The sequence below is a fragment of the Drosophila montana genome, unplaced genomic scaffold (genome assembly GCF_035044405.1).
Source record: "Drosophila montana isolate Dmon_TW-CO22-7 unplaced genomic scaffold, ASM3504440v1 contig_1_1, whole genome shotgun sequence".
NCBI classification, from domain to species: domain Eukaryota; kingdom Metazoa; phylum Arthropoda; class Insecta; order Diptera; family Drosophilidae; genus Drosophila; species Drosophila montana.
Genome location: NW_026996920.1, coordinates 462,986 through 479,748, shown reverse-complemented (window position 1 = coordinate 479,748; position 16,763 = coordinate 462,986). Strand labels below are relative to the sequence as shown.

The 16,763-nt window shown below is 46.9% G+C and overlaps 1 protein-coding gene across 1 annotated transcript in view; it reads right to left on the bottom strand.

Annotated features, from left to right (window-relative positions):
• The window catches only part of dpy (dumpy), a 114,492-nt gene that overhangs the window by 41,724 nt on the left and 56,005 nt on the right, over positions 1-16,763 (bottom strand). Inside the window, exons 13-34 of the mRNA XM_064679377.1 lie at positions 13,933-14,076; positions 13,792-13,860; positions 13,653-13,739; positions 12,868-13,491; positions 11,857-12,078; positions 11,547-11,729; positions 10,821-11,306; positions 8,318-10,762; positions 7,637-8,257; positions 7,258-7,575; positions 6,293-6,616; positions 5,908-6,225; positions 5,505-5,837; positions 5,098-5,424; positions 4,707-5,024; positions 4,190-4,513; positions 3,804-4,127; positions 3,110-3,739; positions 2,700-3,038; positions 2,327-2,635; positions 1,707-2,030; positions 34-1,623 (exon numbers count right to left, since the gene is read on the bottom strand). Of these exons, the coding sequence (XP_064535447.1) occupies positions 34-1,623; positions 1,707-2,030; positions 2,327-2,635; positions 2,700-3,038; positions 3,110-3,739; positions 3,804-4,127; positions 4,190-4,513; positions 4,707-5,024; positions 5,098-5,424; positions 5,505-5,837; positions 5,908-6,225; positions 6,293-6,616; positions 7,258-7,575; positions 7,637-8,257; positions 8,318-10,762; positions 10,821-11,306; positions 11,547-11,729; positions 11,857-12,078; positions 12,868-13,491; positions 13,653-13,739; positions 13,792-13,860; positions 13,933-14,076 (10,659 nt within the window). The remainder of the gene's footprint in view (positions 1-33; positions 1,624-1,706; positions 2,031-2,326; positions 2,636-2,699; positions 3,039-3,109; positions 3,740-3,803; positions 4,128-4,189; positions 4,514-4,706; positions 5,025-5,097; positions 5,425-5,504; positions 5,838-5,907; positions 6,226-6,292; positions 6,617-7,257; positions 7,576-7,636; positions 8,258-8,317; positions 10,763-10,820; positions 11,307-11,546; positions 11,730-11,856; positions 12,079-12,867; positions 13,492-13,652; positions 13,740-13,791; positions 13,861-13,932; positions 14,077-16,763) is intronic.

Here is a 16,763-nt window from a genome sequence, read left to right as displayed (position 1 = left end):
AAGAATTTTCATCGGATTCCGTTAAATACTTACGTATCTTGGAACATTGCACGAAGGGATCACCAGTCATACCGCGTGGACATGTGCAAATAGGGCTGTGGTTTTTGGTGCTGCAGATGGCACGTATTCCGCATGTGTGGAGGCAGGGATCTACGCACTTATTGTTCACACAGGCACGCTCTGAGGCGCATTCTGCGCTGACAACGCACTCGGGTCGGCAGTTTGGTGGTTGGCTGATAAAGCCTGACTGGCAAGAGCAGACCGCTTGGTTGTTGATACTGCGGCAATTGCTGTTCGGTCCGCAAGGCGATGGCACGCAGGGATTTACTGGTGGCGGAGGTGTAACCGGTATCGGTCGACAGCTAAAGAACGGATCACCGCTATAGCCCGCCGGGCAATTGCAGGTGGGCACATGGTTATCTACGGTACATATGGCATACTCTCCGCACATGTTAGCGCACGGATCAATGCACTTAAAGCGCACGCACGCCAGTGCTAGACTACAGTCATCGTTGGTTTCGCATTCGCGACGGCACCCTCGCTGAGCATCGTAGGGATTGCCCTCGAAGCCATCGTGACAGTAGCAGGCGCCGGCACCATTGTGTTCTCGGCACTCTGCGTGTGGACCACAGGGCGAGGGCTCGCAGGGTGATGTGGGCGGTTGAGTAGGCAGTACTGGCGCCATGAGCTGACAACCGAAAAGAGGATCACCCTCGTAGCCATCGGCGCAGGAGCAAACCGCATTGTGTTGGACAACCTGACAGACGGCGTTGTTGCCGCATGAGCCGGGACAAGGATCAATGCAGCGTTCCTGTTGGCAAGACAGATGATTTTGACATTCATCGTTGTTGGTGCACTCTGGTCGACAGCTGGGCGGACGTCCAATATAGTTAGCCTGGCAGGAGCAGGCTGCCTGCTGTCCAATCTCACGGCAAATTGAGTTCGGACCACAAGGTGAGGGTACACACGGATTCTCGGTACTTTTGCCCACATCTGTTACACAGCCCGAGATTGGGTCACCGGTCATGCCTGGCACGCAGCTGCAGATGGGATTGTGGTTAACCACTTGGCACTTGGCATTATCTCCGCAAGCACCACGACAGGGATCGGCGCATTTCTGATTGATACAGGCACGATTTTGTGCGCACTCCGAGCTGGCCACACATTCGGGCTTACAGCTGGGTGGTGCTCCAATGTAACCTTCCAGACAGTTGCATACCGCATGGCTGTTAGTTTCATGACACTGACTATTGGGTCCACATGGTGAGGGCTGGCAAGGATTCTCCGGACGCCGGGTTACGACTTCAGTAAGTGCGCACGAACGGTGTGGATCGCCTGTGTAACCATCGAAGCACATGCAATTGGGTGCATGGTTTAATACGCGACATTCAGCATTGATGCCACAGGCACCGGGACAGGGATCCTGGCATTTGTTGTTGATGCAGGCACGTGAACGATCGCAATCGGCATTTTGTACACATTCCGGTCGACAACCACTGTACGGATCACCAAAGTACTCAGGCAAGCATGCGCAAGAGCCGGCGCCGTTGCGTTCACGACAGATAGCATTGGCACCGCATGGGCTTGGATTACATGGATTACGAGGAGCTTCCGTTGGCGTGACTGTAGTAAGTAAATGTGCAGGAGAAAATAATGCAAATATATATTAGAGATATGAGATGCATAAAGACTAGAATGATTTATACTTTGTTGTATAACAGCACAGCCTGAGAAGGGATCTCCGGTGTAACCAGGCTCGCATTGGCAGTTCGGATTATGCTTGATAACGGTACATTGTGAGTGTATCCCGCATGCACCGATACATGGGCTAGCACAGCGCTGATTAACACAGGCCAAGTTGGCTGGACAATCGGGACTAGACATGCACTCGGGTCGGCAGTTGGGAGGCCGTCCGAGATAGTCGGGTAGGCAGGAGCATGCAGGTGAACCGCGCACATCGACGCATTTGGAGTTTGGTCCGCAGGGTGAGGGCACACAGGGATTACCAGATTCTTTGGGTGCTGGTTCCACTACATAGCCAAGCCAAGCCAGACATGCCAGATAGTTGAAGTAGGTGGATACACAAACACATTTACACATATACATAGTATAGTTGGGAAATTCAGATAGTGTAGAGTAATTGGTAGAGTGTACATAAAATCAAAACATAAATTAGAAAAAATAAAGAACATTAAAGTGAAGGATTTATATACATGCAGGAAGGAAATAGATAGCCTCCGCCAGCTGGACAGGATTATACATAAATTCAACTCCAACCCTCTTCCTCTCTGTCCAACTGGCATCAGTTTGTGCTACTCATGCTTACGTAGAACGCGAGTGCATCGATTGAAGGGGTCTCCAGTATAACCTGGGGCACAGGAACATGCAGGATAGTGGTTAATAACCTGGCAACGCGCTTCAATGCCGCAAGTGCCTGGGCATGGATCAACGCACTTCTGATTCTGACAGTTAAGATCTTGTGCGCAATCCGAGCTAACAATGCATTCGGGCCTACAGTTGGGCGCAGAGCCAATCATACCGGGCTGACAGGAGCAGACGGCATGGTTGTTTATTTCGCGACATTGACTGTACGGACCGCAGGGTGAAGGCACGCAGGGATTTTCATTGATTATAGCTAGGAATGGTAAAGGGAAAGATGTCAGTTGTGTGCAAGATCCTTGGTTGGTTTGTAAACCTACGTGGTTCAGGTAGTTGTGGTATTTCGCGACATGCACTCGATGGGTTTCCAGTATAACCAGCTAAGCAGAGACAGCTGGGCAAGTGATTAGACACGCGACACTCTGCGTTTAAGCCACAAACACCCGGACAAGGGTCCACGCATTTCTGATTGATGCAAGATCTTTCACGTGAGCAGTCGCTGTTTACCACGCACTCTGGACGGCAGCCGCTATACGGATCACCAAAATATTCTGGTAGGCACGTACAGGAGCCAGCCCCATTACGTTCCCGACACTCGGCATTCGGACCGCAAGGCGAAGGTGAGCAGGGTGTTAGACGTTCTTCAGGCGTGGCAATAGCTAAGGGTCAAACATAGCAGGTAGAAATTAGATCTTCTCTTAGGGAGCACTGGACGGAGCTATAGGCTTACGTTGCGGATTGCAGCCAGCAAATGGATCGCCAGAGTAGCCGCTTTCGCAGGTGCAAACGGGTGAGTGATTGACCACGTTGCAAAAAGCATTAAAGCCGCACGAGCCGGGACATGGATCCTTGCAACGCTCGTTGATACAAGCCAGATTACTGGGGCATTCCGAGTTTTGTGTGCATTCCGGGCGACAATTTGGTGCACGTCCAATATAGTTGGGCAGGCATGAACATACGCCAGTTTCGCCAACCACGCGACATTGCGAGTTTGGACCGCAGGGACTTGGTACGCAAGGATTCTCATTGGATTTGGGAGCTTCGGGCTCTTGCTGCCAGGGTGCGCAACGCACAAACGGATCGCCACTATAGCCAGCTGGGCAGGAGCAAATGGGATTGTGATTGGTCACCTTACAAACGGCTTCATTACCGCAAGTGCCTGGACATGGGTCTACACAGCGCAGATTGATGCACGCCTTATCTTGCGAGCACTCAGAGCTAACCGAGCACTCGGGACGACAGGCAGGCGGCGCACCAATATAGTTAGTAATGCACGAGCAGACTGCATGTCCATTCACCTCGCGGCACTGGCTATAGGGACCGCATGGTGATGGTTGACATGGTTGCACAGGTGGCGCCACTACAAAATTGGGATGAAATATTACTAGACCGATTTTAGCCGTTTTTTTTAAGAAGTACTCTACATTTGGGTATTTCACGGCAGTACTGTGACGGATTGCCCGTATAACCGGATGGACAACTACAGCTGGGCGAGTGATTGATGACGTGACACTCGGCGGCAATGCCGCATACGCCTGGACAGGGATCTCGGCACTTGTTGTTAAGGCAGGCACGATTTTTAGAACAGTCGCTGTTGAGCACACACTCCGGGCGGCACTCTGTGTATGGATCGCCACTATATTCAGGTAGGCAGGTGCAGGAGCCGACGCCGTTCCGTTCTTTACAAAGAGCATTGACACCACAAGGACTGGGATTACAGGGCTCGGCAATTTCGGGTGGTACAATAACTGGGAAAAATGCAAAGATTTAACATAGGGAATTGGGTCTTCACAGAGCTTTAAACTCTTACTTTGTGGACTACACTCAGAGAATGGATCGCCGATGTAGCCATCGAGGCAACGGCAAATTGGTCTATGATTATTTACAAGGCAGGTTGTTTGAATGCCACAGGTGCCCACGCAGGGGTCCTGGCAGCGTAGATTGATGCAGGCTAAGTTGCCAGCACACTCGGAGTTCGAGGTACACTCGGGCCGACAATTTGGCGCCCTACCCACATAATGTTGCAAGCATGAGCAGACGGGCTGCTCATTAGCCGCCGACACCCTACACTGCGAGTTGGGTCCGCATGGTGAAGGCACACACGGGTCGATGCGATTGCTTACGATGGGGCGTTCTACATTTACCAATACACCATATATGATAACAGCATGCACCAAAAAAGCCATATAAAATTGTACATAAAGGAAAGAAAGATATATATATATATTGTATGGTTGATAGATATGATTTTTGGCATGGGATGAAATGAGGCAAGCGAGCCGAAGCAAGCTTGTATTTTATGAATGGATGTAACGATGTTTTCTTACTTTCTTCGAGTAGACAGCGTACGAAAGGATCACCACTGTAGCCAGGGCTGCAGGAGCAAATGGGATTGTGATTTACGACGCGACAGAGCGCATTGTTGCCGCATGTGCCGGGGCAAGGATCTTTGCAGCGCTCGTTAATGCAGGACTTGTCCTGGCTGCATTCCGAACTGCTCATGCATTCGGGCCGGCAGTTAGGTGGTGCGCCCACATAATTTGGAATGCATGAGCAGACTGCATGACCGTTGAGTGCGCGGCAGTTGCTATATAAGCCGCATGGTGAGGGTTGACATGGATTTTCGGGCACAATAGGATCGGGATCTAGACACATTAAAGAGTGTGCTATTAATTGGGATTGGTTTAAACGTGCTTCTATCTAGTAGGTCAGTCTTACAGCGTGGCGATTCGGGTATTAAATGGCAGCCCACTATGGGATTTCCTGTATAGCCTGGCAGGCATTCGCAGTTGGGCGCGTGATTAAATACGGCACATAGCGCTCTATGGCCGCACATACCAGGACATGGATCGACGCACTTCTGGTTGACACAGGCACGTGTTTTGGGGCAATCCGAGTTGATTACACACTCGGGTCGGCATTCGACGTACGGATCGCCAAAGTATTCTGGCAAACATTTGCAGGCTGCGGCTTGATTACGCTCTTCACATAGAGCGTTCAGACCACAAGGGCTGGGTCGACAGGGTTGTGTGGTTTCTACGGGTGCTGTGTAGTTAACAGACAACATGATTGAGTGCATTGACATAAAAGGTTCGGGAAGAGTGAGTTTAAAGAACGGGACCTACTTTCTAAGATCTTGTAGCAGCCGGAAAATGGATCTCCTGTGTAGCCTTGCTGGCACATGCACACGGGCGCGTGGAAGCTGACATGGCAGACCGCGTTATTGCCACAGGAGCCAATGCATGGATCGGCGCAGCGTGCATTCATGCAGGCCATACGAGCCGGGCACTCAGAATTAATGCTGCATTCGGGCCGGCAAGCAGGAGGACGTCCTATGTAGTTGTTGAGGCAGGCGCAGACGGCACCGCTACTTGCGACTTGGCACTGTGAGTTAGGGCCGCAGGGCGAAGGCACGCAGGGATTAACTGGTTGTATGGGATCGGGTATGGGTGCTGGTTCTACAATCATGGCAAGGTTGAATTATTTAAATTGATGCTGTCTAACAAGGGGGGACTATGGAAGACATACTTTGCTCGGGCACGCACTGATGGAATGGATCACCAGTATAACCATCAAAGCAGCTGCAGATGGGCGAATGATTCGTCGTCCGACAGCGCGCATTGTAGCCACAGGTGCCGGGGCAGGGATCGCGGCATCTCTGATTAATGCAGGCCCTATCTGAGGTACACTCTGCACTTGTCAAACACTCCGGCTTGCAGTTGGGTGGATTGCCCATATAATCTGGCAAGCAAGCGCAGACTGGACGACTCCCAACAACATGACAGGTGCTAAAGAGGCCGCAGGGGGACGGTCTGCATGGATCTTTGGGCAGTGGCAGGTACATATCTACAATCAGGCATGTGGGATCATAGTTTAATCAGAGACTCTATATCGCTCAATTGGGAGTGCATACTTGTGGGTCGCTCCACGCAGGCGCGTAATGGATTTCCTGTGAAACCTGGCTCACAACTGCACACGGGTTGATGATGAGCAACGCGACAAACCGCATTAAAACCGCACGCATTCGCGCAGGGATCGCGACACTTCATATTGATGCAAGCCTTGCTACCGGGACAGTCGCTGTTTTGCACACACTCGGGTTGGCAATTTATGTATGGATCACCAAAATAATTTTGAATGCAGCTGCATGAGCCAGCACCGTTGCGTTCGCGACAAATGGCATTTGCACCACATGGCGATGGATAGCATGGATCAGTGGGTACATCGAGCACCACAACTGGTATAAACATGGACATAGGCATAGGAATAGCAAGCAGGTCGATGATGAATATAATAAATTAAAGATATAGATAAATATACAGAATAGGCTTACAAGCTAGACATTGACATACATAACAAATAGCTAAAAATTATCTTGTCGAGAGTGTTGAACTGAAAATAATACCCTGTACCGAGGTCTACGAATTTAATCTATACTTAAAAAAATGCAACATATTAATAATATATTGCATTTTTTTTTTAATAACCATTTCAAAGAATCTTTATCATATGATGTATGCTTTGAATTTTCATTTAAAAAAACTTCTATCAGCATGCATGATACATTTTTGATTCTTTGTCATAAGCGCATTCAAATCTCTCAAATTCTTTATAGCATTGAAAATGACTAGTAGTGCTTCTAAGTTTCATTTGCGCAACTCTTCGTGGGTACAAGGTAAAGGTAGATGATAGAGTGATGAAAGGATATGTACACAATACAAAGAACATGCATGAAATGAGAACCATAAGCCCTTAGTCTATAATACCACTGAAAAAAACATTTAACATTAACCAGGCAAATAGGCGGTTGAGGTGCATCACAGTTATGCAACTGACCGCGTTGACGAGATTGCAAATGGTCAAATAAGATGTACTCACTTTGATGCATGTTGCAACCCGTGTACGGATCACCTTCGTAACCTTCAAGACAACTGCACTTGGGCTGATGATGCTGTGTATTACACAATGCATTGAAGCCACAAGTGCCAATGCAGGGATCTTCGCAGCGCTGGCGTATGCAGGCGCGATTCGAAGGGCAGTCCTGGTTAATAACGCATTCGGGTCGGCAGCTGGGTGGTGCACCGAACATGCCCTCCAAGCAAGAGCACTCTGCACGATTGTTCACATCGCGGCACATGGCATTTGGCCCACAGGGATTGGGTAGGCAGGGATTGACAGCGGGTCGTGATTCAGGCGCTGAAGTAAGAATCAAAAGTTGAGAAAAAGTTGACTTATTTGTTTTGTTGCCGTTACTTACGTTTAGGAACACATTGTTCGAATGGATCTCCTACATATTCACTTGGGCAAGTACAGATGGGATTGTGATTGTTCACTTGACACTTGGCATTGAAGCCGCATGTGCCACTGCATGGATCGGCGCACTTTTGATTAATACATGCCAAATGCTGAGCACACTCTGAGCTAACTACACACTCTGGGCGGCATGTGGGTGGTGCGCCAAAGTAACCAACCTGACAGCTGCATGTTGGATGACCCTCAACTGTGCGGCATATACTATTCGGTCCACAAGGATTGGGCTCACACACGCTGATGGGTCCAATGGAAGTGCGTTTGCAGCCTACGAAGGGATCGCCCTCGAAGCCACGCGTGCAACTGCAAGTGGGTAAATGGTTGATCACTCCGCACTCGGCATTGGGACCGCATGCGCCAGTGCAAGGATTTCGGCAGTGCTGCTTAATGCAGGCCAATGACGATGGACATTCCGAATTGTATATACATTCTGGTCGACAGCCGGTGTTGTATGGATCCCCGAAATAGGGCTCAATGCAGCTGCACCGAGCGGCGTCATTATGCGGTGTGCACACTGCATTCTCTGCGCACGGATTTGGATAACAGGGATTGATGTGATCGTGTGGTTCTGTGGTAGATTAATAAAGATAGTAACGTATATCCATTCAAAATACAATTTTCAACTTACTCTGTTCTATGACCTTTGAGCAGCCCACGAAGGCGTCGCCCTCGTATCCTGCGTCGCAGCTGCAATGAGCTGAGTGCGCAACTACCGTGCAGCGGGCATTGTGTCCACAAGTGTTCGCGCATGGATTCTGACATTTTTCCTGTATGCATGCCTTATCGGTGGGGCATTCACTGCTTAGCGTGCACTCGGGTCGGCAGTAAGGGGGACTGCCTATATAATTGGCAACACACGAGCACACTGGTCGATTCTGTTTGATCTGGCATATGGAGTTGGGACCGCACGGCGATGGTACGCAAGGATTTGCTGGTGATTTGCCATCTGGTGGCGGTTCAGGCACGCGCGAGCAAGACACGAATGGATCACCCTCAAACAGTGCCTCACATGAGCAAATCGGATTGTGATTCAGAACCTCACACCGCGCACCAATGCCGCAAGTACCTGGGCAAGGATCGGCGCAGCGTTGATTGATGCACGCCTGGTTGGGCGCACACTCTGTGCTAACAACGCACTCTGGCTGGCAAACTGGTGGAGCACCCTTGAAATTGGGTAGACAGGAGCAAGCGGCATAACCGTCAGCTGAAGCCAAGCAACGCGAGTTCGGGCCACAAGGCGAGGGCTCGCACGGATTACGACGATCGGTAGGCGGTGACACTGGCGGCAAGTAATAAGGATTGCATGCCACGAAAGCATCACCACTGTAACCCTCGGCGCACACACAAACTGGTGCATGGTTAACGACACGACACACGGCATTGACGCCACAGACACCGACACAAGCGTCCACACACTTGGAATTCACACAAGATTTGTCCGCAGAACAGTCACTGTTGAGCACGCATTCCGGTCGACAGCCAAAGTAGGGATTCCCAAAGTAACCCTTGCGGCAGACGCATGCCAAACCTCCACTCTGGCGTTTGCAATCGGCATTGGGTCCGCACTGCAGCTTAGCACAGCTAGCCGAAGGTGTTGGTACAATTGGCGAGGGTGGTGCACATTGTTCGTAGGGATTGCCATAGAGTCCGTTAGGGCAAGCACATACTGGGTTATGCTCGTACACGTTGCAAATAGCGTTGCGTCCACAGGAGCCGGGGCAGGGATCCAAACAACGTTGACCCAAGCATGCACGATCAAAGGGACAGTCGGAGTTTGCAATACATTCTGGTCTACAGCGCGGATTCTGCTGGGCATTGGGTCCAAAGCAAGGATCACATAGTGCTACACCATCGCCAAATACGGAGCATACATCATTTGGTCCACAAGGGGAAGGTGCACAAGGATCACGTGAGATGTTCTTCAAAATGCCAACAGGCACACACTGGAGGAAGGCATCTCCAGCGAAGCCATCGAGACAATGGCAAACAGGTGTATGCTGACGCACATTGCAAATAGCATTAATACCGCAGATGGTGCCAGCACAAGGATCCACGCACTTGTGATTTATGCAGGATTGTAACTCTCCGCAGTCCGAGTTAATATCGCATTCCGGCTTACAGCCGGCCTGAGGATCGCCCAGATATCCAGGTAGGCATGAGCAGACAGCGCGGTTATTTAGCAATTTGCACTCGCTGTTCAAACCGCATGGACTAGGCACACAGGGGTTGGCCTTTGGTAAATCCAACGCAAAGCAGCGCACGCCAGGATTGCCGGTTAAGCCAGCATTGCAAGAACAAACGGGATGATGTTGTTCCACGCGGCAATTGGCCCCTTGGCCGCAGGCACCAGGGCAGGGATCGTAGCAACGGAAGCCCATACAAGCCTTGTTCTGAGGACAGTCGGCATCCACTTGACATTCGTAGCCATGGCAGCCGGCGACGGATGTCGGATCGCCAGACAGACCTTCAGGGCACACACAAGCTGTTTGACCATCACCAGCAACAACGCAGTTGGCATTGGGTCCGCAGGGATTGGGATCACACACAGTGCGACTTGGTTCCGTACAGCCCTGGTATGCATCTCCAACGTAGCCCGAACGGCAGAAGCATTCCTCTCGATTTCCGGCCACATAGCAGTCAGCATTGCGACCACATGGACCGGGCTGACACAGTTCAACAGAGACCGCTGGCTTCTCGCAAATTCTGAAAGGATTTCCAATCTTGTTGTCCGGACAGTAGCAGACAGGCTGGCGGGATGAGTCGCAGATGGCACCTGTGCCACAAGGATTAGGTTCACAGGGATTGATTGGCTCCACGCAGCCGCGTATGGTGTTGGGACTCTCCACATAGCCTGGGAGGCAGGTGCATTTGGAGAATCCATTGCTCAGCACTGCACACTGCGTATTGGGCCCGCACGGCGAGGGTTCGCATGGATTCGAGGGCAACTCACAAGCTATGAGTGGAGGTTGACCTTCATATTCAGGCAAACAGAAGCAAACCGGAGCACCGTTGACGCGCCGACAGCCGGAGTTGGGACCACAAGGATTGGGTATGCATTCATCGCCCTCAGGAACTGCGATTAAGCGATGGCTTACATTTGTATTTAATTAAAAAACTCAAGAGATACTTACTGCAATTCTTGAACGGATTACCCGTAAGTCCTTTGGGGCAGAAGCATATGGGATTTCCGTTGTCCAACTCACACTGCGCATTCACACCGCATGGGTTGGGGTCGCATGGATTCTGCGGTGGACTGCAACCCACTTCTGGATTACCATTGTATCCAGGTGGGCACTTGCAAACGCCACGATGATTGATGACATCACACAGGGCATAGGCACCACACTGACAAGGCGATATACACTTGCCATTTATGCATGCCTGGCTGACATCACACTCGGAATTGGAGCGACAACCCTGGGATTGCTGGCACAGAACGTACGCATTGCCTAGGTATCCGGGCAAGCAGCGACAATCGATGCCATGGTTGACCGGAACACACTCGGCGTTCTCACCGCACGAATCCTCTTGGCAAGGATTAATACAGCGTCGATTAAGGCGATCGCATAGCTTATTGGGTGGACAATCCTCGTTGTATTGACAGACGTGGGTGCGTGCTATGGTTTGGGTTAAGGTTACGGTGCGGTTTGTTTCGTGTATTTATAATTCGATTCGTGTTGTTTTTGTACGTGAGTCAGGGCGGTACAATTTTATACATGTGTTGACAGGTGTACAGGGATTTTGTACAGTGTATGAAAGAGAGAGACATTTTAGGAAATTAAATATTTTGTGTCATATTAGCATTGAATATCTTGAGGAAAGCAAAAGTGCACCAAGTGCTGGTTATAGCTACTAACCTGGCTGGCAACCGACGAAACCGTTGCCCTGATAGCCGTCCAGGCAACTGCAATCAGCTGCATGATTGGCATTGATACAAACCGCGTTCTGGGCACATGGATCATGCACGTCGCAAGGGTGCTGGCAATGCTCATTGATGCAGGCTTCCGTAATTCCGCAATCTGAGTTGTCCGTACATTCCACTGTGAAAGATAAGAGACAAGATGAGTAATTGACCTTGTCAGTCTCAAAAGGCCGCACTAACTGTTCTTAGTTGTATTAAATTTGATGTATTTGATGAAATTGTTGGTTAATTAATTAGTTGCTTACTTGAAGTTTGAGTTGGCACACACTTGACCATCGGGTTGCCTTCATGACCCTGCGGACAGCTGCAAATTGGTCGGTGACTCTTCGCTGTACACTTGGCACTCGAAGCACAAATTTTGGCAAATTCGCAGGGATCGTGACACAAACCCATGTAACAGGCCTCGCTTTCAATGCAATCATTGTTTGATTGGCATGGTTCAGGTGTTTTAGGCGTGCCAGGTGGCTCTACTTGTTAGAAATTATTGATTTGGTTAACATTTTTATTACTGATGTTGATTCATTAACTTATGTTTGAAATGTAAATATGTTAGGCTTATAATTTGGAGGGTTCTCATATGTACAAGGTATGTATATCATGTATTCGTTATATTATGTGCAGAATGTAAAGCAATTATTCAATTTGATTCTTTTGCAGATGGGTTGTCATAAAGTTTTCACTGTAAGACGTAAGCTCTTATAATAATTGACTATTATAAAGAGCTGAGTCCTGAAAGGCTGTTCTAATTTATTTGCCAGAGTCGGTTCTATAGCTGTTATAATACTGATATAATTTGTAATATGTCCAAATGACGAAAGTTCTGGACATTTGTTATGGCATTTTGACCTAACTATACAAGAAAGAGTCATTAAAATGATGTATGGTTTAAGTAACTATTACATAGTTGAGATACACCAAAATATGTATTCTATGTTATATAGCAATTATAAGATTGGTGAAGTGAGTTAAAAAGGTAAAAACAATTTTGAAAACATAATAAAGCCTACATATACCAATGCAATTTGTCTGCAAAGGTATTTAAACTTCGGTGTTGGAAACTAACATATTGTAAATGTACGGAATGTGAAATGCACACTAGTCACTTTGGTACTTATACATGTGTATAGAAAATATTGAAATTTGTATATATATATTTACAAGAGGATACAAAAGGTATACAAATAAAATTAGAATATTACAACATTTTGGGTACCGAAAGTGACAGCATAGCCAATTGTATAGACGAATGTATATACCTTTGGGTTTGCAACGCCCCAGCTTACAGTGCTCGTTAGGAGCACAGTTAGTATCTACTGTACATGGGTTAATAACTGTAATATCTGTGGTGTTCGGTGTTGGCGTGGATGTTGTTGTGTACACCGTGATTAGATCGTTGATTTCCGTTGTTGTGCCTGCTCTAGTTGGTAGTTCCGTGGGCCAAGGCGTTGTGCTGGTCATAGTTGTCGTCTCTGGTATCTCATTTGAGGTATCAAGCCGAGTCGTCTTCATTTTTGGGGTTGTAGTGCGCCTGCCACCATCTTTGCTAGCCAGTGTGGTTGTTGTAATCACGGGCCTTGGTGTTGGCGTATCGGTTATATTGTTTTCACCATCCCGATAGCCTTTCGTGTGCCCCGACTTGATGGTTGTAGTCTCAATGGTGGATTTACTTGTGCTGGTTTTGTTAGTAGCACCTATGACTGTGCTCGTTTCAGTGCTAGTAGTGATGATGGTGGTGCTAGTGGTGTTACCCTTGCTTAAGGTTGGCAACATGTCATCACCAGTGTTTGGGTTAGCTGTTGTAGCTGTTGTTGTTGTTTGTGCTGTTGTTGTCGGTTTCACTGTGGTTTTCTTGGTAGTACTAGTTGTTATTGTTACATTAGCTAGGGAGAGAGACATATTTACATGGGTAAAGGGTTGTTATTTTATAATACAAATATGTACACAATATTATATTTACACTTGTTAGTGTTTAGGAGTTGCCTAGTATGATTAATGCTGTATACACCACTTAATTTTGGAAAAATCGAAAACCCGTACATACCTTTAATACAAGCACCAGTGGTGGGATCACACTTTGCGCCTGGCGGGCAGTGCTCACAGCCAGGAGTGCGACCTGTTGCTGTAATATCTAAATTTAATAACACAATCCAATTATTTGCACTAAATACCATTGTACTTACTGTCACGACAGTGACAACCATCACATTCAAAACCATTCCGACAGTCAGATTTGCGCTGACACTCGCAGGCTAAAAATCGAAAAATATAAATAAAAACATTGTTTTTATTGAATGGGACCAAAATTTGTGACAAAAACCCACCGTTGGCACAAACTGGTTGATGAGCAACAACGCGACAATCATCACTGCGACCGCATGGATTCTCATAGGCACAGGGATCCACGCAAAGCGCATTTACGCATGCTTGTTGAGTTGGGCATTCATCGCTGGAGGCACAACCGATTTCTGTTGTTGCGATTTGAGGTTCCATGGTAAAGTAAATTGTTTGCATTAATTGAGGTATAAGGTATGGCTTTCGGTTAAAACATTCGTTTAAACATGTTTAATTCATATTATCAGTGCTTATATTTTTTAAGAAACCTGTTTGATAGGTAGTTTTTCTTGACTTGTTTCAATACTGTTAGTAAATTATTATAAATCAAATATGTGTTCTTATGCTGCCACTTGAGGCACCTTCTAGCACATCTAATACTATTAAGCTTATAAGTACATAATATATAATGTTGTTACGTTTTTGTTTAGCTGCTGTTGTTGTTGTTGTTGTAGCAAAACAACATATACACATGCAGGCAAGCAAGCAAGAAAGATTTGAATATTTTGGGTTAGTGCACTTTTATAAAAGCCTTAGCATATACAACACCGATTAGTACAGCCACCAGGCATGCCATGCAATTAATTAATCATATTATATAAAGATAAGTAACTTACTGCACGCGATTATGTGAACTTTTCTATAAAGTATATTAATATATACAAACAAACATATGTACTAAATACAACAAAAATCAACACAAATTTTCTTATATAACACAAAGATGATGTGATCGCAACGCTGACATATAACATGCACATCGATCACTTTCCGTAAGGAATCAAAGGACATTCCACATTAAGTAATATGATATAGGGCTTGATGATACACGTAATTGCAGCAGGCAGGCAGGCAAACATGAAGCAGGCAACTAACATGATCGAGAACAAGAACTAGAAAGAGTGATCTCTACTTGATTGGCATTCAAACTTTGGTGAATACATTTATTACTCCATTGGCGAACACATACACAGGGTTCAAGAGCTAGTCCGATTGGTGTTTTCGTGATGGGTGATTGTGGTGAGTGCAGGCATATACATACATATACGAATAACAGCAGAGGAGCCAGTGATAAGAGCCGGGGGAAGAAGTACAAATGCAGTAGAGTTTGAAGCGTTTTGATGCCCTTCATATTGGCACACAGAAAACACTGGGATTGAATTGCTAGGGACAGAACGAAAAGAATAAAACATGCACGTGCCAGCAAACAAGTTCGGCTGGTCATTTATGGCATAAGTGGGAGGAGATATGATAAGAAGTCCATAAAAAAAGAAGAAGAAGACAATATGACATCAAATTGAAGTTGGCTGCTACGTATTGCCAGATGCATTGGCGATTAAAGTAGTTGGAGCCTCGGATGCCAATAAGATTCTTTACCGCAACCCTAGGGTTCTTTGCAACTCATTCACTTTTAAGGAACATGTGGATCGATATAAAGTCTTAACATTTACAAACACAGCTTTAGTTACCTGCATTAATAGAGCAACCGGGTTTATTTACATCTGCGTCGGTATCACAATAGCACATAGCGGTGTGGTTCAATGTACGACAAACAGAATAATTCTGAACATTACAAAGGTTTTCGTAATACTCGCAGGGTCTAATGCAGAATGCATTCAAACATATCTCATTGTCAGAACAATCGTTTGTTATGATGCAAGTTGGAAATAGTTGTGTTGTGTGTTCTTCTGTTCGAGTCATGTCTGTGGCATTTGGCTCACCAAAATAACTACGCGTACCTTCCGTTACCGGTGTCGTTTCTTGAAAACCTAAGCCTATCATAGTTGTTACTGTAACGCTCTGAGTACTTGTGCTGCGTGGATAACCCATTGATGTATAAAAGAAAGGCATCGTACTATTTGAAGGTCCTTCAGTTGTAGTCGGATAATGACTAATATTAAATTCGTCAACCAATGAAGTAATTCCGTAAGTAGGCCCCGGTGTAGTTCCCAGATCGGTCGGTGTAAATGTTATAGGTGTTTCTTTTAAGGCTGGAACTAAAGTGGAACTCTCCATAGGTATTTTTTTATTTGAAATGTTTTCTTGAGTATCTTGGGTAGTTTGTTCTGTTGAAGCTGGGGATTCTTTAGAGACAGTCGGTACAGGAGAACTTGGGAAAGTTATTTGGGTTGTTGTCGTGGTCTCAGGTGGAACTGGCGTTTGAGTAACAGCGGATAGAGTTCTTTCAGTTTGAAATGTTGTCAATGGAATTCTTTCAGTAGGATAAGTAGTCAGTCCTGGCACAGTTGTGTGCTCAGTAATTGTTGATGGCGTGGTACTTTCTCGAGATTCTGCCACCGAAGATGACGTTTGAGTAACAGCTGAAGTAATACTTTCAGTTGGTATAGTAAGTGCATAGTGCTGAGTAATTGTTGATGGAGTAGCATTTTCCCTGGATGCTGTCACTAAGGTGGAAGCCTCTGAAGGTATTCTCTCCGCTTGAGTCGTTTTTGAAGTGTCAAGAGACGTTGGTTCTGTTTGAGTTATTAGAACTGTGGATTCTTCAGAGACAGTTGGTACAGTAGTACCAGTGACAGCTGTTTGGGTAGTTGTCGTGATGTCATCTGAAGAGGAGGTTTGAGAAACAACTGATGGATATCTTTCTGTTGGAATGGTAGTCAGTCCAGGTATAGTACCATGCTGAGTAATTGTTGATGAAGAAGTAGTTTCCCTTGATGCAGTCACTAAGGTGGAAGCCTCTGAAAGTATTCTTTCCGTTTGAGTCGTTTTTGAAGTTTCAAGAGTAGTCGGTTCTGTTTGAGTTATTAGAACTGTGGATTCTTCAGAGATAGTTGGTACACTAGTACCAGTGACAGCTGTT